The following is a 24,463-nucleotide window of genomic DNA, read 5'->3' on the forward strand; positions in this document are numbered from 1 at the left end:
GATGCGCAGGAGAAGCGCAGCCGGTACGGGATTGTGAAGTCCGAACGTGTGAAACCCGGAACACGAAAGCATGCAGCAAGTAAAGTCCAACACATACAATAACGAACAGGGAGTGGGTGTGAATGAGGGGTTTATGTAGGAGCGGGGTGGAGTGAGGATGAGCCCCAGGTGAGCGTGATTAGGTCTGGAGTTTCAAAGAGAGTGAAGGCATGATTGATGATGAGCCCCATGTGTGTGTGGTTAAACCTGGAGCTCTAGGGAGATCGGAGGCATAAAGAGCCACCAAAGGGGGCCTGGCAGGTGGATCCCAGAGGGGGCGGCACCTGACGCCCCAAACCCACCGATGCCCAGAGGGCCAGGGCACTCGGAAGAGGACCCCGGTGTCCGTCCAGGGTCAAAAGGGACCTGGTCAAACCCGCCTGCAGCAGAGACTGGGGACGGAGAGATGTCTTCAGCGGAGGCCGGAGGCGGAGAGGATGCTCCGGCATAGGACAGGGACTAAGCTGCGCCCACAGCGGAGTCCAGAGGCTGAGCAACCTCCACGGCAAGCACACACACACACCGGCCCACACACACACATGCACACTGCAGTCCTTCGGTTGAGTAAGTCTGAGGTGCATTTGAGGAGAAGCATAGCTGATCCGAGATGCGCAGGAGAAGCGCAGCCGGTACGGGGTTGTGAAGTCTGAACGTGTGAAACCCGGAACACGAAAGCATGCAGCAAGTAAAGTCCAACACATAAAATAATGAACAGGGAGTGGGTGTGAATGAGGGGTTTATGTAGGAAGGAGGAGCCGAAGGAGGAGCTCTGGGGCGAGACGTCACCAACAGAGCTCGTGGAAACCCAGGGGCGGAGCGGAGCGCTCGTGGAAACCCTGGAGTGGAAAAAAGTCCTCCTGAAAACCCTGGGGCGGAGCCTGCTCAATATCGAGAGGGTTGCAAAGCAGATACGCCGGATTCATCCCGAACATCCCCATGAGAAGCTCAATGAATTGAGTACACGAGCGGAAATCCCCTCCGAATGCGCTCCACAGCTTACTGTCGAGAGAGAGAGAGAGTCTCCAGACAAGAGAGAGATATGGAGCGTGTTTAGCTGTTTCGGTGGTGTAAGAAGAGGGATAGAAACTCATATATTCACCCACGCTCTATATAAAAACGCTCCACTCTGCCATATCGCTGGAAAAGTGAGCCAGGAATTCCATAAGACTCGCAGAGGGGGCGTGGCGCGGCCGTGCTTGCACGTTCCCGAGCCGGCGAGGATGAATCGGCTGCGTGCTTCCGGGTGTTTCCAGAGGCGGAGCTTGGCCATCGCTGGCACAGCGTATCCTCCATCCGAGGTTTGGATCGCGCCGGGACCACGGCAGCAACCCGATCGTATGCCTGTCTTTCTTACATTTTTTATTTGTATTTTTATTATATATATATATATATATATAATATATATATATATATATATATATATATATATATATATATATTTTTTTTTTTTTTACATAATCCTTTTCAGGAGGTTAGTTATTCTGTCAGGGTGCGAGCGAAACAGGAGGCGAAAGCCGGAGTACAGCTCGCTCGGGTTTTAATAGCAAGAGTGAGGGAGAGAGATACACACAAGCACACACACGGCAGTCCTTCGGTTGAGTAAGTCCGAGGTGCGTTTGAGGAGAAGCGTAGCTGATCCGAGCGCAGCCGGTACGGGATTGTGAAGTCCGAAAGGGATGGACACAGAGTCCCGTGTGAAACCCGGAACACGAAAGCATGCAGCAAGTTAAGTCCAACACATACAATAACGAACGGGGAGTGGGTGTAAATGAGGGGTTTATGTAGGAGCGGGGTGGAGTGATGATGAGCCCCAGGTGAGTGTGATTAGACCTGGAGCTCCAGAGAGAGTGGAGGCATGATTGATGATGAGCCCCAGGTGTGCATGGTTAAACCTGGAGCTCTAGGGAAAGCAGAGGCATAGAGAGCCACCAAAAGGGGCGTGGCAGGTGGATCCCTGACAATCTGAAAGTAGGCAGTAAATCTGTAACAGATCCTTAAATTAGAATATTGCAAAAGAGACTATACATCCGTTTCTAAAAGCAAACAAAGCTAGGTCTGCTTTGTCAAAAACCCCCAGAAGATATTGATGGTTTTACTTTCAGAAGCAACAAATGATTTGGAGTAAGGGCCCCCTTGGACACCCTAGCAATGGGACAACTATTAATGAATGCCTCCAGCTCACATAAGAACGCTTGAAGACTTTTTTTCATCAAAAGACTGCTGCATTACAGTGGAGTTTAGAATTTATCGAATGGTTTGTATTTGCCATTCCCAGATTTCACCATGGTGGGATGCAGTTGGGGGTTAAAACTCCACTGCACCCTCTTTGCAAGCAATGCTGCTTCGACCCCATCATTATTCAAACTTTGTATGGCCTTTCACAACTCTCTTTCTGCCCCAGGGAAATTCGTTCCATTGTCATCCTTTGTCTTAAAAGGAAAATCAATGCTATAATGTCCATCAACAAGCTCTACGGACTGTGATACTGACTCCATAAACTGCCTGTCCTCTAAGGACAATTCCAATTTTTCAGCTTGCTTACACTCATGAAAATCATAACTCATTTTCTGTTGAAAACTTATTTGCCATAACCTGTGGCCATCCTGTGCTTCTGCTAGTTTGGATGTTCTCTCTCTCTCTCTCTCTCTCTCTCTCTCTCTCTCTCTCTCTCTCTCAAGGTCCATTTACAATTCAGCCCAGTATGGTCTTGACAGTGTAAGGTCCATTACCTCTGCTGTTGATGACTTTCCATGGCTCAAGAATCTTTGGTACATTAGTTTCTATGAGTACATCAATACCTGCATCGATCTGAGATCAAGGTACCTCCATTTCTTAACATCCTTCTGTAACAGAATATTTTCCTTTTTAACTGGAATCTCTCTTTGTGAGAACACCTGAGGGAGATCCACAAAATTATTCTCATTTAGTTCACTTACTTCCAATTGGGTGAAAATGTACTAACAGACTTTTCCTGTCCAATAGTACAAAGAAGAAGTTTGTTTTCCTACCAGTCAACCTTAGTTCCTTCATTAGTTGTTCTGTACAAAATGTCTGAATTTTACAAAGATTTTTATTTTGAACATAAATAAGCCGCACCTGTCTACAGTGAAACTAATTAACTTTACACAGGCTTTAATGAAAGACAGTGTCTGTTACACGGCTTGTATCTAAACAGTAGCCTACCAAGAAAGTAATTGTTCACTGTCTTCCTCCTTCCTATAACAACAATTTCTCTCGGGAGTTTCTCTTTTGGCATTGTCTTGCGTTTAAAAATCACCGGTGAATCTTTTCTCCCCATGCCGTGCAGCTCAGAACACAGGTGAATTGCGTTTTTTTCATGCCTGGTTGTTTTAGCGTGATGAATGATTCGCATTTCCTGTTGCCAGTCCGATTGAGAGGCAGGTCAAACGTCAGGGGAACCTCATCCATATTTATGATGTGGTGCGGGACAATTCAGTAGGAGCATGATTTAATATAAAGAGTTTTATTGGTTCACCTGAACCCGTTTGGCAATTTCATTGTTCTAATGTTATGTCGCTCAGTTTTTTTGGCTTGAAGCTTGTGAAACCGGGAAAAACCCAGGAAAAATCCATAAATTAGCCGATTCGTTGTTTAAGCCGCGGGGTTCAAAGCGTGGGAAAAAAGTAGCGGCTTATAGTCCGGAAAATACGGTAACTAACTGGTACAATGGCAAACAAGCACACTAAATGACCTGCCCCAGTACAACCACAAGTTTCGCTGGTTATAGTGCATGACTCAGTTTCAGCAGTGGAGCTTTCTCCACCCTGGGATCCTGGAGGTACTGGCTTCTTTTCAGAGTGATGAAGGATAGTTGGATGCTTTAATGAACATCTTCACTCTAATCATCAGATTCCACATGGCTGATTTGAGGCTTTCCCAATGAACATTTGGGTCTGATCTTTAAAGGCAGAGCATTTTAAAGGGGTAGGTGATCACAAGGTATTAATAAGTTGCGATGGAGGACTCTGGATCGTCCTTCGAAACGAACTCGAAGGAGAAAGAAACCTGTTTAGAGCACAGGCCCAAAAACGAAACCCTTCAGATGGCTAATGTACAAACATTTATTTCAAAATAGGACAGAGAATATACATAAAACACCTAAACATTAAACAAATTGATACTAGTAGCTCATCCACAATTGGTCCCAGCTCTCAAAGAGGTTAACAGCCAGCTCAACTCTCTCCCTATAATGACTGCTTTTGTTGCGTGCGGCAAACCTTTAGGCATAGGGGGACATCCCTCTTACATTAAACACTCAAAAGGCAATAACCACAGCAAACTTAAATCCCATACACAAAGGCATTCACACACACACGCACACAAAATACAAGCACCATGAGTTAAGCTGGCAGCATAAGGCTGGGAAGGTATCACCAATAAAAATAAAAGAATACAAAAAAAACAAAGCCCCAGCCAACCGGACTCGTACACAAACAATTCACACGATACACGTGCTGCCACCATGCAGCACACTCCTGAGACCGGCCAATCAGGGGACCAAACAAAAACACGGGAGAAACAGCAATTGATAAATCTAAAACAGAAAAACAAAAATTAACAATACATCATTTGCTTTAAAACACAAAACATTTAAAACCATGGTTACCAACTGCACACACTTAATTAAAATATTAAATAATTTACCTTCATTGGCATATAGCAGATATACCAATCAGTTAATGTTCAAGCATTTATCCAGATCTACACCAGCAGCTGTCAACATACACAGTCAGCATTGCTAAATTTATCTAAAACTAAATAAACAAAAACAATTTTTTCATACAATCAAAAATAAATCAATCTAAATAAACAAATTAAACAAACTTGGCCTACCTCCTCTAGGGCAACTTCAAACACAACCAAACAAAGCAGCACTATAGCCCATGTGCTTTCAAAACAGGGCCCACATTTCGAGGCCTCTTGCCCAGTGCCTGCTTAAAAAGTCTTGGAATAATTAGCCAACCACACCCCTACTGGTAGGTGCTTGCCTGGCTACATTCTATCCCCCCAAATGAATCGGCGACCTGACGATAACAATAAGTAAAATTCCAAAATAACACATTCATTCTTCAATCCGAATCTTCACTAACTGCTGCCACAGCCACAGTTCTTGGTAGTCTATAAGGGTTTGAATGCTGGCCTGCTGTACTTCTTTTCGGACGCCCCAAGCTCAACGGCTGCTCCCCTAAGACAAAAGAACACTCTAAGCGGTCCTCACTGCCAACACTTAAAGGAACCAAATGACAATCATTATGCAATACTACAACCGATACAGAATGACTATCTGAGGCAGAATCCCTTTCCAAAGCAGAATCAGTACCAGCCCTTTCGTTAGAATTAGACACTCCACTAAGAACAGGAGGGCCCACATCTTCAACTACAGGTTCATAGAATGCCTTACGCATTTCTGACCGATGCACCTGCTTTGCCATCCCTTCCCGAGACAACGGGGCAACTGAATATATTGCACTCTGCTCACCTGGTGCCCGAACAACCTTATACAAACATGAATCATACATGTCCTGGATTTTATTTCGCTCACGTTGATGGTTTCTTAAATAAACCAACTTACCCTCACAAAACCCTTTATCATTTACCCTACTCTTATGGCGCTGGTTACGTCGGGCAACCCTATCACTCAGCCTTTTTTGCACTTCCCCATATGCCACCTGAAGTCTATCCTGATGTTTCACAATTCACTGTTCAGGTGCTTCCACAGTCATCTCCAAATGATTATTCAACAAAAATCAACTGGCAATCTGGGTTCGGATCCAAACATAAGGAAATATGGACTCACACCTGTAGAATGATGCACTGTGGTGTTATATGCATAGACAAGCTGCGGCAAATGTTGAGGCCACTGCTTCTTTTTTTTTAGGAGGCAAAGTACGCAATAGGTCATGTAGGGTTCGATTAAAACGTTCGCACTGCCCATTACCCTGAGGATGGTAAGGGGTAGTGCGACTTTTCTGTATACCATACAGTTTACACAACTGACTGATAAGATTGCTCTCGAAATTTCGTCCCTGATCAGAATGAAGACGACGAGGCACCCCAAACAATTGAAACCAATTGCGGACCAATACCTGAGCTACCGTACTTGCTCGCTGATCCCTCGTGGGAATAGCCCGAGTGAACTTGGAGAATACATCTGTAAGCACCAAGACATTCTCTCTTCCATCACTCGCAGGCTCCAACATAGTAAAATCTACCGCTAGAATGTCATGAGGCTTGGATGCTTGCAATGTATCCATAAAAGACCTCACCTTTGGTTGAACCGCTTCAGCCAGAATACACCTTTGGCACTCGCGATACCACTGCTCCACATCTTTCAGCATCCCTGGCCAATAGCAACGACGCTTAGCCAATTCAACAGTCCCCATCTTAACCTGCAAATTTGGACAAGATCCTACCTAGTTACATTACTAGAGATCCCCTCTGTACTACTTAAGGTTTTCAAAATCAAATCCAGTTGTGCTTGCTAGCATACAACCATATTTTTTAGCTCTGCAAACTCAGAACTAACCATTCTATTCTCTTCGCATGTAACAATAGCCTGGGTTTCCAGTGAGTGAGGAGCTACTCTACTAGATCTATTTCGGAGAGATGGCCCCTCCTCCACCCACCGCATTGCCTCTTTACATAGATCAAGAGTGTCCATAAAGGGTTTTGCCTTACCAATCTTTTAAGCTCCCTACGGAGAGTATGGTCATAAACATTCTCACAGAACTGGTCCCATAGAAGCACCATTTTTAGTATAAAGCTTGTTCTCTGTTTTGTCCATTACCCTCCAGTGTTGAACATGAAGCACCAACTGCTGAAGCTCCATTTTGAGTCTGCCGTTTCAGGCTCTCATTTTCCACATGCAGTTGCTCCAACTGCTCCCGTAAGTGTTGCAGCGCCTCTGCCATAGCTAAAGCAGACCATCAGCTTACGCCACAGCACGTCCTGTCCAGTGACAATATCGAGGTCCCACAAAGTCAATCGCTGTTTCTCCCTTTGAAAAAAATAATCAAACAAAACAAAAACACTACCTACTCCCCAGCCTAACAAAGGAATGAGTACATCCAAATTGATCCAATCCTGCCGACTGCACCAAATTGTAGCAACTACGCTACCCCTTCGAAACGAACTCGAAGGAGAAAGAAACCTGTTTAGAGCACAGGCCCAAAAACGAAACCCTTCAGATGGCTAATGTACAAAAATTTATTTTAAAATAGGACAGAGAATATACATAAAACATCTAAACATTAAACAAATTGATACCAGTAGCTCATCCAGAATTGGTCCCAGCTCTCAAAGAGGTTAACATACATCCCATACACAAAGGCATGCACACACGCACACAAAATACAAGCACCATAAGTTAAGCTGGCAGCATAAGGCTGGGAAGGTATCACCAATAAAAATAAAAGAATACAAAAAAACAAAGCCCCGCCAACCGGACTCATACACAAACAATTCACACGATACACGTGCTGCCACCATGCAGCACACTCCTGAGACCGGCCAACCAGGGGACCAAACAAAAACACGGGAGAAACAGCAATTGATAAATCTAAAACAGAAAAATAAAAATTAACATAATTTGCTTTAAAACACAAAACAGTTAAAACCATGGTTACCAACTGCACACACTTAATTAAAATATTAAATAGTTTACCTTCATTGGCATATAGCAGATATAACAATCAGATAATGTTTAAGCATTTATCCAGATCTACACCAGCAGCTGTCAACATACACAGTCAGCATTGCTAAATTTATCTAAAACTAAATAAACAAAAACAATTTTCCCATACAATCAAAAATAAATACCTTTAAATAAACAAATTAAACAAACTTGGCCTACCTCCTCTAGGGCGACTTCAAACACAACAAAACAAAGCAGCACTATAGCCCATGTGCTTTCAAAACAGGGCCCACATTTCGAGGCCTCTTGCCCAGTGCCTGCTTTAAAAGTCTTGGGATAATTAGCCAACCACACTGTTATATACTGGTAGGTGCTTGCCTGGCTACATTCGTATTCACATGTGCTCTGTGCACTCAGATGTTGGATAAATGTCTGAACTTTGCTCCTCTTTAAGCTGGGGAATGCAGCTTTCACAGTTCTCTCCAACATTTTGTTTACAGTGTTTGGTTGTGCTTGCTCAAAGGAGTTCACAATTTGTTCTATCACATTGAAACCTATGATAGGGTGTGAGAGGTTCTGACCCCTCTCTACGAGCATAGGAATGACAAGTTCAGCTTGGTGCGATGGCTGTGATGATAATCTAAATGTCACTTTAACATATAGGGCAGGTCTGGTTAGGATCATGGAGGTTGTTCTGTGAGAGATAGACAGACAGTTGGTTAAAAACAGTGCGTTCCAGAGATTTAAAAAGAAAGGAGAGAAGTGATACCGGTCTGTAGTTGTTGATATCTGATGGATCCAGAGCAGGTTTCTTCAAGATGGGAATGACCCTTGCTTGCTTGAAGGTAGATGGTACATAGCCAGATGTTAATGACCCGTTGATGATTGTGGAGATGAAGGGCAGGAGATCTTGTGTGATTGTCTGAAGCATAGTTCCTGTTTGGATTGGATCCAGAGGACAGGTGGTGGGATTGCAAGATTGAATGACTTGCAGTATCTCATCTTCTGTTAAGGTTGAGAAGCTTGACAGAGACTTAGTGGATTGTTGGCTGTGTTGCGTAGTCATTGTTGGGGAGGAAGTGAAGGTCTGGCAGTTTTTTTTCTTAATCTTCTCATCATAGAAGGAGGCAAAGTCATTAGCAGTCAGGGAGGATGGAGCAGGTGTAGCAGGGGGGTTGAGTCGTAAAGAGATGATGTTGTGGAGCTTACGAGGATCTTGTGCAGAGGTCTCAAGCTTTTCCTTGTAGAAGGCAGTTTTTGCAGAAGTCACCTCCAAAGAAAATTTGGTCAGGAATGCGTGGTAAGATAAGAGGTCTACATCAAGTTGTGATTTTTTTCCACTTCCTTTCTGCAGATCTGACACCACCAATAGAACCACCAAACTGCATGCCATGATATGGGTTAACAAGGCTACTATGAGTAAAACAGGACGAAAAAATAACAGGCAGGAAAAAATTGATTAGCTGCTGCATTCAGTCCATAAACAACTAGCAACCATCTAACATATCTGAGTGTCAAAACATACACATAGTCAGAATTAATTTTTTTTTACTGTGCATGTAAGTACAAGAAAGTACAGTAAGTCCTGTGCAGCTGTCTCACATATAGAAACAGTCCTTCATGTGCTTATATTGGCCACAGGCCCACTTCATTAGAAAGTTATGGCACCCCACTTTTAAAGCAGAGGAAGATTAGAATGTAAAACTGGAGCAAAGTCCAGCAGCAGCATTGAATGCTGGTTTATAAAACATGCAATACTCTGGCAAGTTCAAGTTATATCTATGCTACATTAGCATACAGTGCATTTTTCAATTCAACCACCAGCTTAGCATGTAATTATACATTTGGGACATTAACCAGAACCACACATTGTAAGTAACACAAGCATCAGCGTTTCGTCTGTTTAAGTGGTTTCCTCCGGAATGTATTCAAGGAAAAAAATGAAAGAAAGTCATGTGAACTCGACTGAACTGTTCAACTAAACTAAAGTTTCATGCCAAGGAAGTGCACCACAGACGCATTATTTGCTTTGAGAATGTTGATGGAGAAATTTAAAGAAGGTCATATGGAGTTGCATTGTGTGTTTGTGGATTTAAAGAAAGCGTGACAGTGTGCCAAGAAAGGAATTGTGGTATTGTATGTGAAAGTTGTGTGTTTTGGAGAAGTAAGTGAGGGTGGTGCAGGACATGTATGAGTATAGTGTGACAGCAGTGAAGTGTGCAATAGGAACGACAAACTGGTTCAAGGTAGAGGTGGGACTGCATCAAGGATCGGCTCTGAGCCTTTTCCTGTTTGCAGTGGTGATGGACAGGTTGACAGACAAGGTCAGACAGGAGTCTTCCTGGACTATGATGTTTGTAGATGATATTGTGATTTGTGGTGAGAGTAGGGAACAGGCTAAGAAGAGCCTGGAGAGCTGGAGGTACATGCTGGAGAGAAGGGGAATGAAAGTCAGTAGGAGTAAGACAGAGTACATGTGTGTGAATGAGAGGGAGGGCAGTGGAGTGGTGCGGTTGCAGGGAGAAGAGGTGGTGAAGGTGGAGGAGTTTAGGTACCTGGGGTCAGCAGTGCAAAGTAATGGAGAGTATGTTAGAGAAGTAAAGAAAAGTGTGCAGGCAGGGTGGAGTGGGTGGAGAAGAGTGGCAGGAGTGATTTGTGATAGAAGAGTATCTGCAAGAATGAAAGGGAAAGTTTATAGGACTGTGGTGAGACCTGCAAAGTTGTATGGTTTAGAGACAGTGGCATCAACTAAAAGACAGGAGGTGGAGCTGGAGGTAGCAGAGCTGAAGATTTTAAGATATTCGTTGGTAGTGACGATGATGGACAGGATTAGAAATAAGTTTATTAGAGAGACAGCGCATGTAGGACGTTTTGGAGACAAAGCGAGGGAGGCGCGATTGAAATGGTTTGGAAATGTGCAGAGGAGGGACATGGGGTATATCTGTAGGAGAATGCTGAGGATTGAGCCACTGGGAAGGAGGTAGAGAGGAAGACCAAGGAGGAGGTTTATGGATGTGTTGAGGGAGGACATGCAGGTAATTGGTTTGAAAGAGGCAGATGTAGAGGACGGGGTTCTGGAGATGGATAATCTGCTGTGGTGACCCCTAATGGGAGAAACCGAAAAAAGAAGAAGAAGAAGTATTTCAAGTATGTATTTCAAATATAAAAAAGTATTTTGTAAATTGTATTTGAGAGGGTTGGTGAAAATTATGTAATATTTTGTATCAAAATACTTAAGTGTTTTGTATTTTTGTATTTTTAAAATACTTTGTAAAAAGTCTACATGATGACATCATAAAAATGTGGCCTCTGATTGGTGCCTACCAGTAGTTTGCACAGACTTGTTGTGATGAGAACAGAAAATGTATCCATATGGAAGAAGGTGGTCAAAGTATCATTTCATTATGAAATACTAAAATGTTTGTTTTCAGCTTAAATAGATGTCCAGCGATTGATAAATACATTTTTGATTGACGTCATCTGTAATTGACGTAGCTGTTTAGAAAGATCATGATTTTGTTTTGATTGAATGACTGCCTGTCACATAATATATTATTCTATTTATGATTAACAATCAAATGATTCATTAGTTAGAAACTAGCTGCTATAAATACAGATGCCATCATTTGTCTGCTTATGAATGACTTGTTTGTCATTGAGTCGGTGTTGCTGATGCAAAATAGCCCTTCGTTACCAAACAACAAGTGAATTAGGATGCATTATATGTCATACAGTTTGAGTTATTCGCAACCTGTTAAACAGTTGGTCACTTTAAAACTAACCTTCATCTGGGAGAAACGTGTATTTAGTATTTTAAAAATACTTAAAAATACTTTTACAAGGGAGCATGAAATTTCTTCATGCTCCCTTGTAAAACTATTTTTTAGTATTTTTAAAATACAAAAATACAGTCGTTTATTTTGATACACGGTGTGACTGCTGTATTTTGTGTTTTATTTTTATACACTTAAAAATTAAGGTATTTTGTATTTTATTTTTAAATGTATTTTTGCACATCCCTGTGTATTACAACCATAAATCAATTCATTTCTTCACTAGGAATTCTAATCAATGAAATGTCTAAATAGCTAGTTTCAATGCTAACAACACTAACACAATGCGAACTATTAATAAAATCACATACAGTTAATATTGCATGATCACTGCCTGACTGTCTTTGAGTTGCTATAGAAAAGAGCCTGAGAGCTACACTATATTGACAAAAGTATTGGGACACCTGACTTTTTTAGCCATATGTGGTTCTACTCCAAACTGTTAGCAGCACACAATGGTATAGGATGCTTTTGGATTTGTTAGCTTTACATTTACCTTTAAATTGTACTAGGAGACCCAAACCTGTTCCAGCATGACAATGTACCTGTACACAAAGCCATCTGCATGAAGGAGGGGAAGATCTTAAGTGGCCTGCTATAGAGCTCTAAACCTTAACCCTGTCAAACACATTTGGAATGAATTGTAATGCTGAGTGAACCTCAGACCTTTTGTCTATAGAGTGTACATGCTTGGATTTTTCCTGCTGAATAATAAATTCATGTAAAGAGTTCAAAACAGTGATTTAGAATTGTTTATTTTTAATCATTGTTACATGAAAGAAATCATGTCACAAGAATCATGTATTAAAGCTGAATTGGATAAAAGTGAGTAATGGACAGTAGGTGGCAGTATTTTGCTTGTCCTGTTGTTGCAGCAGAAATGTCCACTAGTGCCATCTGCAGGATTCTGCAAAAATAGGTTTTGCCTTTAAGGCCTGAAGGTGGAACAGCATGTCTGTCAATTGCTCTCACGTCAGCAAGCATTTGAAGGCAAATAATAGACTAAAACAAATGAGCAAGAATGGAGACATGACAACACTACATCTTACATAGTGCTGAAAATGCAAATGAAGCTGATATGAGGCCGAAATCTCCCTCTCATCATCTCATTTCCCCATGTCATGCTATGTATAGGCGCAAGCATAATGGAAAATCTAGCACATGCTAAGATATTTAGAGCAGATACTACAGTGCCAAATAAAGCAAATAGGTCAAAGCTCGGACTAAAACATCGTCCTCCCAAATCGCCACTTGTTCCTGTCAGGGGTCCTACGTCAATATGAGAATTCTAGCTCAAAACAGCTGTGTTCTTATGACACATCGTTAAAAAGAACAGCACAAGTTATTCATTAGCATGTAATGTACGCATCTATTTCAGCTGCTGATTCATAGCCGTGTCTTTCACCCCTGCGGCCACCACAGAAAAGAAGAAGCTGGGCATGACTGAGCGGATGTAGAGAGCGACCCAGGGGATGGGGTGAGCCAGGAGGACCTCTCTTCTCTTCCGGTTCACCACTCGCATAATCTCATAGGCCAGGCCTTCGGGGCTCACGCCGTGGGTGGTTAGCTTGCTTAGAATGTCTAGAGAAGGAGAGCATCAGGGTTAGGCAATAAAAAGGTTGAATTAGGGACCTTCATAGATGCCGTTTTATTCCAAAGTTAGCAAATTGTTGAGCAAAATGAGCCGAATTAGGATTTATAAATTGGTATCGTGCTATTTCCAGTTATAAGCCACTATATGTGATTAATCTGATTATTATTAGAAAATTTGTTAACATTATATAAAACCAATCACATTAAATATACCAATTTGAACAGGATAACATGATACCAGGAATGTTTATGTAGGCTAGCTAACTACTAGTTCACTAGTTCACTTATCTTATATAGATAGTGCTAAAAATAATAATCTGTCTTTATGGTAGAATTTGAAAGGTCTGGTTGCTGTTTAGTAAGTCACATAGAATATAATAAAAAGGCTGATACCTTGTGTTTGTCTGTCATAAACGTGCTAGTTTGCTAGCAGTTTCACCTAATGGCTAGTAATTAGAAACTTGGTACACAAATGCATTTCCATTCATTATATCATAAATAATTTAGAATTTTACTGCATATTGTGATGTGTAGAAATGGTAAAATATATACTGAATCACAGTATACAGCAAAGAAATACACAATCAGGGGTTGTATAAATAATATCACTGCTCACAAACTGGGATTTAAGGTCTGTTCAGCTCTGTGATGGGACTGTAATCCATTTTCTATATATATATCACAGTGGATAATAGTCATAAAATACTGAATAATAAGTCAGATTACATGTAACTTAAAAAGTAGAAGACTTTATTCTGGCCTATTTTTCACATGTATAAGTAGAAAAACCTGCATCTGCCGGTTGGATCTCTGCATGGAAAAGCAGCCGGAATGGTCATGGTGCTTTGTTGCTTGCATGTTTTTGTGTAGTGGTGTGTAATTACTCACATGCCCACAGGGCGTTGGTGGGCTGAGACTGGGAGGGGGTAGCTTCCTGGGCTGCAGCATTGATAAACGTGTGGTTGATTGTACTGACAGAGATGCCATACTCCTCCACTTCTGCTCTCAGACAGTCAAAAAAGGCCAGTACTGCATGCTTAGAGGCGGCGTCTTCAACACACAAAAAAGAACATTAAATCAGACATACTGTATTGGATTAAGGTGTTGGACATGCTGTAATAAGCCAAGCTTAAGTGTCACTCAGACAAGTTTTAGTCATTTCTTTTCAAATACATTTTTAACCTTTTAATGGTATATTATTTTGATTGCGTTTAATAGATCAAATTCATATCTTACAGGAGCTGCGAAACGGTACAGCCAGTCTCCCCTGGATGCTGTTGACGATGATGAAATGACCCGTTCTCCTGGCAATCATTAACGGCAGAATGCCTAGTTACATAAAAAATACCATTCTAACACACTTATTAAACTGTGACATGTGAAATAAGTGGAATCAAGACTCTAACAGTCGCACCCTTTGCCAAAGTGATGGGCCCGAAATAGTTGACATCCATGATGATTTTGTCCATCTCCAGTGAATGGTTCTGGACTGCCGCTTTGACCTTCATGCCGCCGTTAATTATGAGCACATCGACGTGGCCGTAGCAGTCGCCGATTTCCGTAATCACATCCTCTATGCTTTCTATATCGCTGAATTCCAGCAACACCAACTTGGGTGGAAAGGTCTACAACAGGAAGAACAGATAGCAGCCACCAGAGACATGGAAACCAGGATCCATTATAATGGGTGGAACGAGTCATAATGAGCCCCATGTCAGATGAAAATAGACAAATGAGCTTAAAGTTAATCAAGACTTTTGACCTTGCAAACATATTTCCATTCCTGAAAATAAAACTATTATTTTTTAAATTGCTCTTAATGCCCAGGAACTCCATGTTTAGTTTCCTTGAGGGTATAAAAATAATGAGTTTAAATCATTCAAATGTAACTAACAGGAAGAGGCTTGGGGCTGATATTCATTCAGTTTTACTAAATAGCAATTAAAACTTTATAAAAATCTGAACTTAACTGCTAGTATATAATCCTAAAAATATAAGTCATCACATGTATTGTTCCTTTTATATAATTACTTTCTGCTTGTTTCACTTTTGAAATGCACTGCAAATAAATAATTACAGGATTTTTTTAGGATAAATATAAAGGGATTCAAGATCATTTTGTTCCTAATCATTTTGTTCCTATCAAATCAAGATACACCAAAATTCCACCTAGTCATGTTTGTTGAATCTGAAACGATGGGAATAGCAGTATTGGCTGTGGGGTGTCCTGAAATTGGTCAGATAGCAGGAGACAGCGAGCTGTCAGGGAGAAGGATATCCTGCCATTGTTCATCAAAGCAAAAGAAAGAGCTGACAGTGACACATGGTCAGAGGTTGAAGCCTTCCTGTCCTTTTATCTAATGTGTGAGTTTGGAAAACAGAAACCAGGTATGTGGGTGAATGTACGAAGTCCTACTGAGAGGGTGTGTGGGTTTCTCTGATACAAGGTTTACTCACTTTGCTGGGGTCTGAGCCACTACACAGTGAATCATGCAGAGACTCCAGCTTATCCCAGTTGGGTCCACACAACACCAACTGTGCACCACCTTCATGCAGCAGCCTGGCACACTCTGGAACACAGAAAGAGAGAAAATTACAGAGATTTTATGAAGTTTTGATGGAATAAACTTTCCTCAATTCAAGCATATGCTTTTATAGACATATATATATATATATATATATATATATATATATATATATATATATATATATATATATATATATATAAAATAAATAATAAATAATGACAAATGTTTGTGGACACATGACCACTCGTATGTGATTTTTGAACAACCAATTACACACTTGGTCCTCCTTTGCTGTTTTAATAACCTTCATTCTTCTGTGAAGATGTTCCATTAGATTTTGGAGTGTGTTTGTTGATGAGAATATCTTCATGGAGCTGTTTTTTTCATAAGGGCATTGTCATGCTGGAACAGGTTTGGGTCTCCTAGTTCAAGTAAAGGGAAATTTCATGCTTACTTTTACCAGTGTTAACAGTTTGGGGAAGAACCACATATGGTTGGAAAAGTCAAGTGTCCCAATACCTTTATCCATATAGTATAGTTTAGTATAGGTATGGACATGTAGGTTAAGGGAACAGAGGTGATGGGAGGTGATGAGTAGGCATGGCCCTAAGGAGAAGAATGTGGAAGGGGCAATTGGTGTTACATTTTGCTTACAGTATAGAAATGACAGTGGTGAATATGTGTTTTGAGAAGAAGGTGATGTATAAGAGTGGAGGAAGGTACACACAGGTGGACTATGTTCTATGTAGGCGATGCAACCTAAAGGAGATTGGAGACTGTATGGTGTTGGCATTGGACAGTGTAGCTATACAGCATCGGATGGTGGTCTGTAGGATGTTTCGGAGGTAAAGAAGAGGAGGAGAGTGAGTACTGATAAAAGAATAAGATGGTGGAAACTGAAGGAAGAAGACAGTAGTGTGAGGTTCAGGGAAGAGGTCAGACAGGAGCTCAGTGGTGGTGAAGAGGTGCTGGATGATTGGGCAAATACTGCAGAAGTGATAAGGGAGACAGCTAGAAAGGTACTTGATGTGACATCCGGAAATAGAAAGGAAGACACAGAGATGTGGTGGTGGAATGAGGAAGTGCAGGAAAGCATAAGGAGAAACAGAATTGGGATCAACAGAGTGATGAGAAAATTAGGCAGGAGTACAAGGAGATGCGGCAGTAGGTGAAGCAGGATGTGGCGAAAAACTAGGAAAAGGCATATGAGGATCTGTAGGAGAAGTTGGACACTAAGGAAGGAGAAAAGGATTTGTAGCGATTGGCCAGGCAGAGGGACCGAGCTGGGAAGGATGTGCTGCAAGTTAGAGCAATAAAGGATGGAGATAGAAATGTGTTGACTAGTGAGGAGAGTGTGTTGAGAAGATGGAGGGAGTATTTTGAGCAGCTGATGGGATGTTGTGGAGATAGTGAAGCAGGAAGTGGATAGGAGCAGTAAGGAGGAAGTGAGAGCACTGAATAAAAGGATGAAGAGTGGAAAGTCGGTTGGACCAGATGACATACCGGTAGAAGCGTGGAGATGTTTAGGAGAGATTGTATAACAAGATTGTTTAACAAGATTTTGGAAGGTGAGAAGATGCCTGAGGAAAGAATAAGGAGTGTGCTGGTACCGATCTTTAAGAATAAGGAAAATGTGCAGATGTTCAGTAACTACAGGGGAATAAAGTTGATCAGTCACACCATTAAGTTATGGGAAAGAGTAGTGGAAGCCAGGCTGAGAGAAGAGGTGACCATCTGTGAGCAGCAGTATGGTTTTACGCCGAGGAAGAGCACCACAGATGCATTATTTGCTTTGAGAATGTTGATGAAGAAGTATAGAGAAGGTCATATGGAGTTGCATTGTGTGTTTGTGGATTTAGAGAAAACGTATGACAGAGTGCTAAGGGAGGAGTTGTGCTATTGTATGAGGAAGTCAGGTGTGTCAGAGAAGCATGTGAGGGTGGTGCAGGACATGTATGAGGTCAGTGTTACAGCAGTAGGAACGACATACTGGTTCAAGGTGGAGGTTGGACTGCATCAAGGATCAGCTCTGAGCCCTTTCCTGTTTGCAGTGGTGATGAACAGGTTGACGGACGAGGTCAGACAGGAGTCCGTGGACTATGATGTTTACGGATGATATTGTGATTTGTGGTGAGAGTAGGGAGCAGGTTGAGAAGAGCCTAGAGTGGTGGAGGTACGTGCTGAAGTGAAGGGAAATAAAAGTCAGTAGGAGTAAGACAGTCCATGTGTGTGAATAAAAGGGAGGGCAGTGGAGTGGTGCAGTTGCAGGGAGAAGAGGTGGAGAAGGTGGAGGAGTTTAGGTACCTGGGGTCAACAGTGCAAAGTAATGGAAAGTGTGTTAGAGCAGTGAAGAAAAGAGTGCAGGCAGGATGGAGTGGGTGAGGAAGAGTGATAGCAGGAGTGATTTGTGATAGAAGGGTAAAAAAGGGAAAGTTTATAGGACTGTGGTGAGACCTGAGATGTTGTATGGTTTAGAGACAGTGGCATTGATTAAAAGACAGGAGGTGGAGCTGGAGGTAGAAGAGCTGAAGATGTTGAGGTTTTCGTTGGAAGTGACGAGGATGGGCACAATTAGTAATGAGTTTATTTAGAGGGACAGCTCATGTAGGATGTTTTGAAGACCAGGTGAGGGAGGTGCGATTGAGATGGTTTGAACATGTGCAGAGAAGGGACATGGGATATATCACATTAAAAAAAAAAAAACCAACTAGTGGAGAAAGATACATGTAAACCATGTGCTAGCTGAGTGAGCCAGATTAGCTTGCTAGACTTGTGATGATTCACTATATAAAAACACTGTGTAAAATTTAAGATATCACTTCAATAACACTTTAAACACATCGCCAGTTCATAGGTAATGCTCAGGATATAACTACGTTGCTACAAACATGTCAATTAACATGAGATATTGAACTCAGATGATCCAGCTAGCTAATGTTACCTTTCTTTATATGACTGTTAATAAGGGAGTGTCCACCTCAGCAGAGCTCAGTTGGCTAGCTAATCCTCAGATTATCCTTAACATTATAGGATTGAATGTGTCAAGTTGTAGACACAACACAACGGCATTTGGAAAGTCATTACTCAAGTAGTTTTCGACTAGATGACTTATCTTTCTGGACTAATGGTCTCGATTATTGCACATGTTTTCTGTAGTGCATTAAGAAGAAGATTATTACAAAAGTTGCAGTTTAACATAAGTCAGTGTGTTTATTTATATTACTGGGCATGAAGATGCAACATTGACCAGCTGTCTAGTAAACATTTAGGGGGAAACAAATGGCATGATTCACACGCTCTACATTCATTCAGTACATTTTATTAATTGGAGTCGAGTTTTGGCTGATCAGCTACATTTGAACATTTTCATTCATTTGATCTAGGTGACTCAAACCTGTTCCAGCATGACAATACCTTGTGCACAAAACCAGCTCCATGAAGATATGCTTTACATTTGTTGGAGTGGAAGATCTCCAGTGGCCTGCTGGATGAATGAGCACAAATCTCACCAAGTACACTCCAAAATCTAGTGGATCTTCCCAGAGGAGTGGAGGATATTATAACAGCAAATGAGAACTACATGTAAATGTCCATATAGTGACCCAATTGCTTGATCAACAAACTAAAATATGAAAGAGGACAGAAAAAAGGGTGTTTTGTTTTTTTATTAGCGAGCATTACCTCTTCCCATCGCAGATACGGCATCTGTTATCACCACCACTTTGTTTCGCACTACGGACTTGGACATGAAGTGAAGGAACTCGTTGTAAAAGTAGTAGATTCCAGCGAACACCACCACCAGCAGGGGCAACACCATGACGGAGGGGACAGCCATCTTTGGTGGAAAAAACAGTGGGCTACAATGCAGTTTAAGATTCCTTTTTATTACTTACATAATAATCACACACAAACTGGATGTAAAATCATTCATTTGAAAGTCGATGAATAGCACATTATAATCAACAGCCTTTTTAATCCATGAAAGGATTTTGGATTTTTGTTTAGTATAGTATTTTTCCACACTCTGACTTCTCCCCGATTACACTGTACATTGTCACGTCATGTAAATGAACATGTAAATAGCTTTGACTGAAGTATAAATGTTTACTAATTTCATCTATGTAGTGTATTTTAGCTTGAAACATATAAAGTACCATGATCTGTAATACACAACCACACAGTTTTAGTAGCAGCACACCGTATATATGTGATCTAACCAACAATCTAATGAAAGAAGAGTGAAGTGACCCGATTATGACCCACAAGATATGAATACCTGTTGATTCAACTAGTTTTTATCTTTTGCATCTGCATGGGTCGGGTTATTCTGATAGCACGGCTGTCATTATTTCCATGTAAAGTGTGGCTGAGAAACGCTTCTAAATATACATTGCCCTTACACTAATCTGCTGCCATGAATTCCACAGTGTGTGTCGATATCCTCATAAGTGGATATTCGAGTAATATGAATTTTTTCATTTCTACAGTTTGTAGACATCCTGGTACTTTTGATCATACAATAACAAAATATAGATTTTGAGTTGCTGATTTTGACACACAGACACACACACATATGTGGACAAACAAACCACCTGAACTCAAACACACAACACACACATGCCCACAGAGCTGTAATCTTCTTTTCAGTCCACTTACAGTGCATGTGAGGAGTTAAGCCCCCAGTGGAAAAGTCAGAGTTTTTCCTGTTAGGTAACCAGCTTTAAACCCTGTCTTCCTCCTCGTCCATTCACAGACCCCGGGCTCTCGCTCTGTCTGGCACCACGAAGAGCCTGCTAGGATCTGGGGGTCTTTTAATAGCGTTTGGCTGAGTCAGGGTGTTCTGTGCACACTAGTCCAGCTTAGGCATGTGGATGACATGTGAACAGAGAACAAATGGCTTTTTATGCGGTATGAAAAGTTTACTGAACATACATTTATACCGCACAAAGCCGTGACATTTATACCGTGCAGATTCCTAGTGTGCACAAAGATGGAGAGTGAGAGCTCCTTTTTGAGAGTTTAATTTGAAATTGAATTTAGAGAGAGAAAGAGAGAGAGAGAGAGAGAGAGAGAAAGAAAGAAAGAAAGAAAGAAAGAAAGAAAGAAAGAAAGAAAGAAAGAAAGAAAGAAAGAAAGAAAGAAAGAAAGAAAAAGAAAGAAAATAAAGTCAAAAATTAAATAAAGTTAAAGCAGTTTAAAAAAAGGGGAAAAGACAGAATAATTACATAAATAAATAGTTTACATAAAAATTATATATATATATATATATATATATATATATATATATATATATATATATATATATATATATGTGTGCTGTTTGTACAGCAGTACAGATTTACTGTCCTCTAAAAATAAGTCAACATTCAGCCATTATTTTCTAAATAACTGGCAACAGAAGTGAGTACACCCTTAGTAAACATGTTGAAACTGTGTCCAAAGTGTCAATATTTTGTGAGCACTATTGTTATCCAGCACTGCCTTAATCCCCCTGGGTATGAAATTCACCAAAGCTGCACAAGTTGTTGCTGGGATCCTCTTCCACTCCTCCATAATGACATCATAGAGCTGCTGGGTGTTAAGCACATGGCGTTTCTCCACCTTCCCCTAGAGGATGCCCCACAGGTGCTCAATAAGGTTCAGGTCTGGAGACATACTTGGCCACTCCATCACCTTCATCTTCATGTTCCTATGCAGGGCAGTTGTCATCTTGGCAGTGTGTTTCGGGTCATTATTATGTTGAAAAATTGCCGTTTGGCCCAATTTCTGAAGAAAGGGCAACATGTGCTGTTTCGGAATATCCATGTTCACACAATGAATTGCAGCTCTTGAGTACCAGCAGCACTCATGCAGCCCCAGACCATGATGCTACCACCACCATGCTTGACTGTAGGCAAGACACACTTTTCTTGATATTCCACAACATCTCAGCAGGACAGGTTCATCTGTTTAATCACACCACAGGACAGGTTCCAGTAATTCATGCTCTTGGACAGGTTGTCTTTAGCAAACTGTTTGCAGGCTTTCTTGTGAGCCAGCTTCAGAAAAGATTTCCTTCTGGGATGACTTGTTGCAGTGTGTGGCATATGGTCTGAGCACTGACAAGTGGACCTTCCGCTTCTGCAACCTCTAAAGCGATGTTGGCAGCACTCATGCGTCTGTTTTTTGAAGCATCTTCTACACCTGACACACAGCACAAGGACTCGAATGTACTGTACCTTATTTTCAGGATGTTACCGATTTTCTTATAGCTGAGGCCATCTTTGTGGAGAGTAACAATTCTAATTCTTAAACCCTCAGAGAGTTTTCGCCATGAGGTGCCATGTTGAACATCCAGTGGTCAGAATGAGAGAATTGTACTCCAAGCACTTAATTTTAACTGCTCTAATACAAGATACACACATTTGTATGGTCCTGTAAAGCAGGCAAAAACATGAACATGATCAATAGGACATGTAGCTTATCATGGTTACATGACACACAGCAGTTATCACTTAGGGTGTACTCACTTTTGTTGGCTGTTATTAAGACAATAATGGCTGTTAGTGGAGTTATTTTCAGAGGACAGTAAATCTGTACTGCAATACAAGCTGCACAGTGACTACTAACTCAAGTTACAATGGGGACAAAGGAGGTAGTGTGTTAACTGTCTCTGTGTGTTATATTGTCCTTTTTTATTTTGCACTGAATGTTGCATATATGCTTTATTTTTAGTTTTGGGTTTTGTGCAGTTCTGTGTTCCTTTTTGTTTGTTTATATTATGCGTTAGCACCTTGGTCCTGGGGGAACGTTGTTTTGTTGCACTGTAGATGGTTGGAATGACAATAAAAGCCTTCTTGACATGACTTGACTCGACTTGTGTACGATTTTGTGTGTTGCATACACTAAATAACATAGTCACACTGTCTCTCACCTGGTGACAGGTGTGTATTTTCTCTATGCTCCCCCAGTAGGTGGGGCAGTTTGTCGGGGGCTGACAATATTCATATTTCTCTGTATATACTTGGTATGTGATTAAAAATGACAGGGTGGCAGATGTAGATTAGGAGTTAAAGGGTCACAGTAATTAAGTACACAATAAAATATGAAGTTTAAGAAAAATAAATAAAATACAATAAAGTAAAAGAGTTAGTCAGTTGAATGGGAAGTGTGTAAGGGTGCATTGAAATATGATCATATAGTGTATCTCTCTCTCTCTCTCTCTCTCTCTCTCTCTCTCTCAAGATTCAAGATAACTACAGAGTTATAGAATGAACAAGCAAATAACAACCAGAATTAAAGTCAAAATAAATAAAAATCCAGGGTAGATAGGACTGTCTGTGGCCCCCCGTCTAGACGTCCAGACCGGTGTGTCCCAGTTTTGGATCAGTCATCATGCTGAGGTTCTCTGTCATGCTGTACTGTCTGCTAAGGTTCACATTAGTGGCGGGTCGTTCATGAACGATTTGTTCAATTTGAACGAGTCTTTAATGCGACTCAGAGGAACGAATAGTCTCAAAGAACGATTCGTTAATTTTCTACTGGATGCGCAAGAGCAAATCATCTCAAAATTTCTGTAGGTTATGTAGTGTACAGAATGGAGTAGTTAATTTCATGAGTTCTCAAGTCCGAGTCTTTCGTTCTTTTATCATGTGACTCCCATAGACGCTACATGATGTAATAGATCAGGATTTTTTGGGCCAAATCTTGACATTATTGTTAAAATTATTATTGGAGTCAAGTGACAAAATAACTAACAATAGGAATCAGAAGATATAAGAGGTAAGCTACTTAATCTGTTTATCATAATTTGTCCTTAGCTGCTTGGGGATTTGCTCATTAAATATTTAAAAGTGGTGAACTATAACAAAGTAAATGTAGTTCTTCATTGTACTTAAGTAGCTGTTTTATGTATCTGTACTTTACTGAAGTATTTGTATTTGAGGGGACTTTTACTTTAACTTCACTGTATTTCTAAGTCAAATATCTTACTTTTTACTCAACTACATTTTAGGAAATCAGTCTTTCCATTTTTTTTTATTCGAGTGGAAATTTAAGTGGTCAATCATGCAGCAAACCACCAATCATTGTAGAGTGTGTGCTCTGTTCTGAACTTGTTTTGATTGGTGCTTGGTGTATCTACTTATCACCGACATACAGTTCAGCATCAGTTCAACAGCAAGCAGAACATTTTAAGAGGAATAAATGATGGAAGAAACTCCTGACTCGAACTCTCCACAACACCCGTGGCCTCATTTGCGTGATTTTTTGATGTTGTTGAAAAAGTTTTTGGGCTCATGATCACTAATTGATAGCAGTCAGTGTTTGACTTTCTTTCTAATCATTCTATTAATAATCTGGCATGTTAAGAGTAACATTAGAGTCTTTTCATATAAACATTATAGCCATAATAAAGTATAATACTTTGGACAAGAACATTTGAGGGCAAATACTTTTGTACTTTTACTCAAGTGAAAGTTTAAAGGGGGCACTTTTGCTGGAGTAATAACTTTAACTCATGTTTTGTGTATTATTTTTGGTCAAGGGAATTAAATAAACTAAATGACTCAAATGAATCAAGGAACCGAATCGCTACAATGATCCGATCTTCCCATTCGCTTGTCTACATAGACCGAGGTCTCGCGAGATGAAGCGTGTGCGCATGCGCAGCGTGTGAGCGCGCGAGTGAGCGAGCGAGTGATTGAGTGAGTAAACGCCCCCCTCCTCTCACCCCTCCCCCTCCCGTCTCTCCCTCTGCCTCAACCCTCCATAGGGAGCGACCTCCTCGCTTCTCCTCTCCTCTCCAGCCCTGAACACGGAGAAGCCTAGGCAGAGGC

The 24,463-nt window shown here is 41.1% G+C and overlaps 2 protein-coding genes and 3 long non-coding RNA genes across 5 annotated transcripts in view; 2 read left to right on the top strand and 3 right to left on the bottom strand.

The window, feature by feature from the left end:
* Positions 1-4,107: 4,107 nt before the first annotated feature.
* LOC124388412 lies at positions 4,108-5,022 on the bottom strand. Its single transcript, XR_006926411.1, has 3 exons — positions 4,894-5,022; positions 4,705-4,773; positions 4,108-4,594 (listed from the first exon to the last, which is right to left on the bottom strand). It is a non-coding gene; the product is annotated as an uncharacterized LOC124388412 (long non-coding RNA).
* A 2,230-nt stretch (positions 5,023-7,252) lies between these two features.
* Positions 7,253-8,041, bottom strand: LOC124388411. Its single transcript, XR_006926410.1, has 3 exons — positions 7,913-8,041; positions 7,724-7,792; positions 7,253-7,618 (listed from the first exon to the last, which is right to left on the bottom strand). It is a non-coding gene; the product is annotated as an uncharacterized LOC124388411 (long non-coding RNA).
* Positions 8,042-10,803: 2,762 nt separating this feature from the next.
* Positions 10,804-14,463, top strand: LOC124388413. Its single transcript, XR_006926412.1, has 3 exons — positions 10,804-10,840; positions 12,905-13,003; positions 14,358-14,463. It is a non-coding gene; the product is annotated as an uncharacterized LOC124388413 (long non-coding RNA).
* Positions 12,213-20,459, bottom strand: dhrs7cb (dehydrogenase/reductase (SDR family) member 7Cb). The gene is made up of 7 exons (XM_046852988.1): positions 20,304-20,459; positions 19,329-19,482; positions 15,577-15,689; positions 14,534-14,744; positions 14,356-14,448; positions 14,008-14,169; positions 12,213-13,107 (listed from the first exon to the last, which is right to left on the bottom strand). Exons 2-7 carry the CDS (start codon positions 19,480-19,482, stop codon positions 12,896-12,898), a joined length of 945 nt encoding a protein of 314 aa, XP_046708944.1. The 5' UTR covers positions 20,304-20,459; the 3' UTR covers positions 12,213-12,895.
* Positions 20,460-24,368: 3,909 nt separating this feature from the next.
* Positions 24,369-24,463, top strand: part of LOC124388378 (myosin phosphatase Rho interacting protein) — a 45,771-nt gene continuing 45,676 nt past the window's right edge. The window contains 1 exon segment of the mRNA XM_046852936.1: positions 24,369-24,463. This exon segment is cut by the window's right edge and continues 768 nt beyond it. The gene's annotated coding sequence lies outside the window, so the exon portion shown is untranslated.

This window comes from Silurus meridionalis, chromosome 7 (genome assembly GCF_014805685.1).
Source record: "Silurus meridionalis isolate SWU-2019-XX chromosome 7, ASM1480568v1, whole genome shotgun sequence".
NCBI classification, from domain to species: domain Eukaryota; kingdom Metazoa; phylum Chordata; class Actinopteri; order Siluriformes; family Siluridae; genus Silurus; species Silurus meridionalis.

Excerpts from the sequence above, each read along its gene's own strand:
- dhrs7cb (XM_046852988.1), bottom strand. The coding sequence starts at position 19,482 with ATGGCTGTCCCCTCCGTCATGGTGTTGCCCCTGCTGGTGGTGGTGTTC. Across the intron at positions 15,690-19,328 it reads CGTATCTGCGATGGGAAGAG|AGTGTGCCAGGCTGCTGCAT; the intron begins GTAATGCTCGCT and ends TCTGTGTTCCAG. Across the intron at positions 14,745-15,576 it reads GTGGCTCAGACCCCAGCAAA|ACCTTTCCACCCAAGTTGGT; the intron begins GTGAGTAAACCT and ends TTCCTGTTGTAG.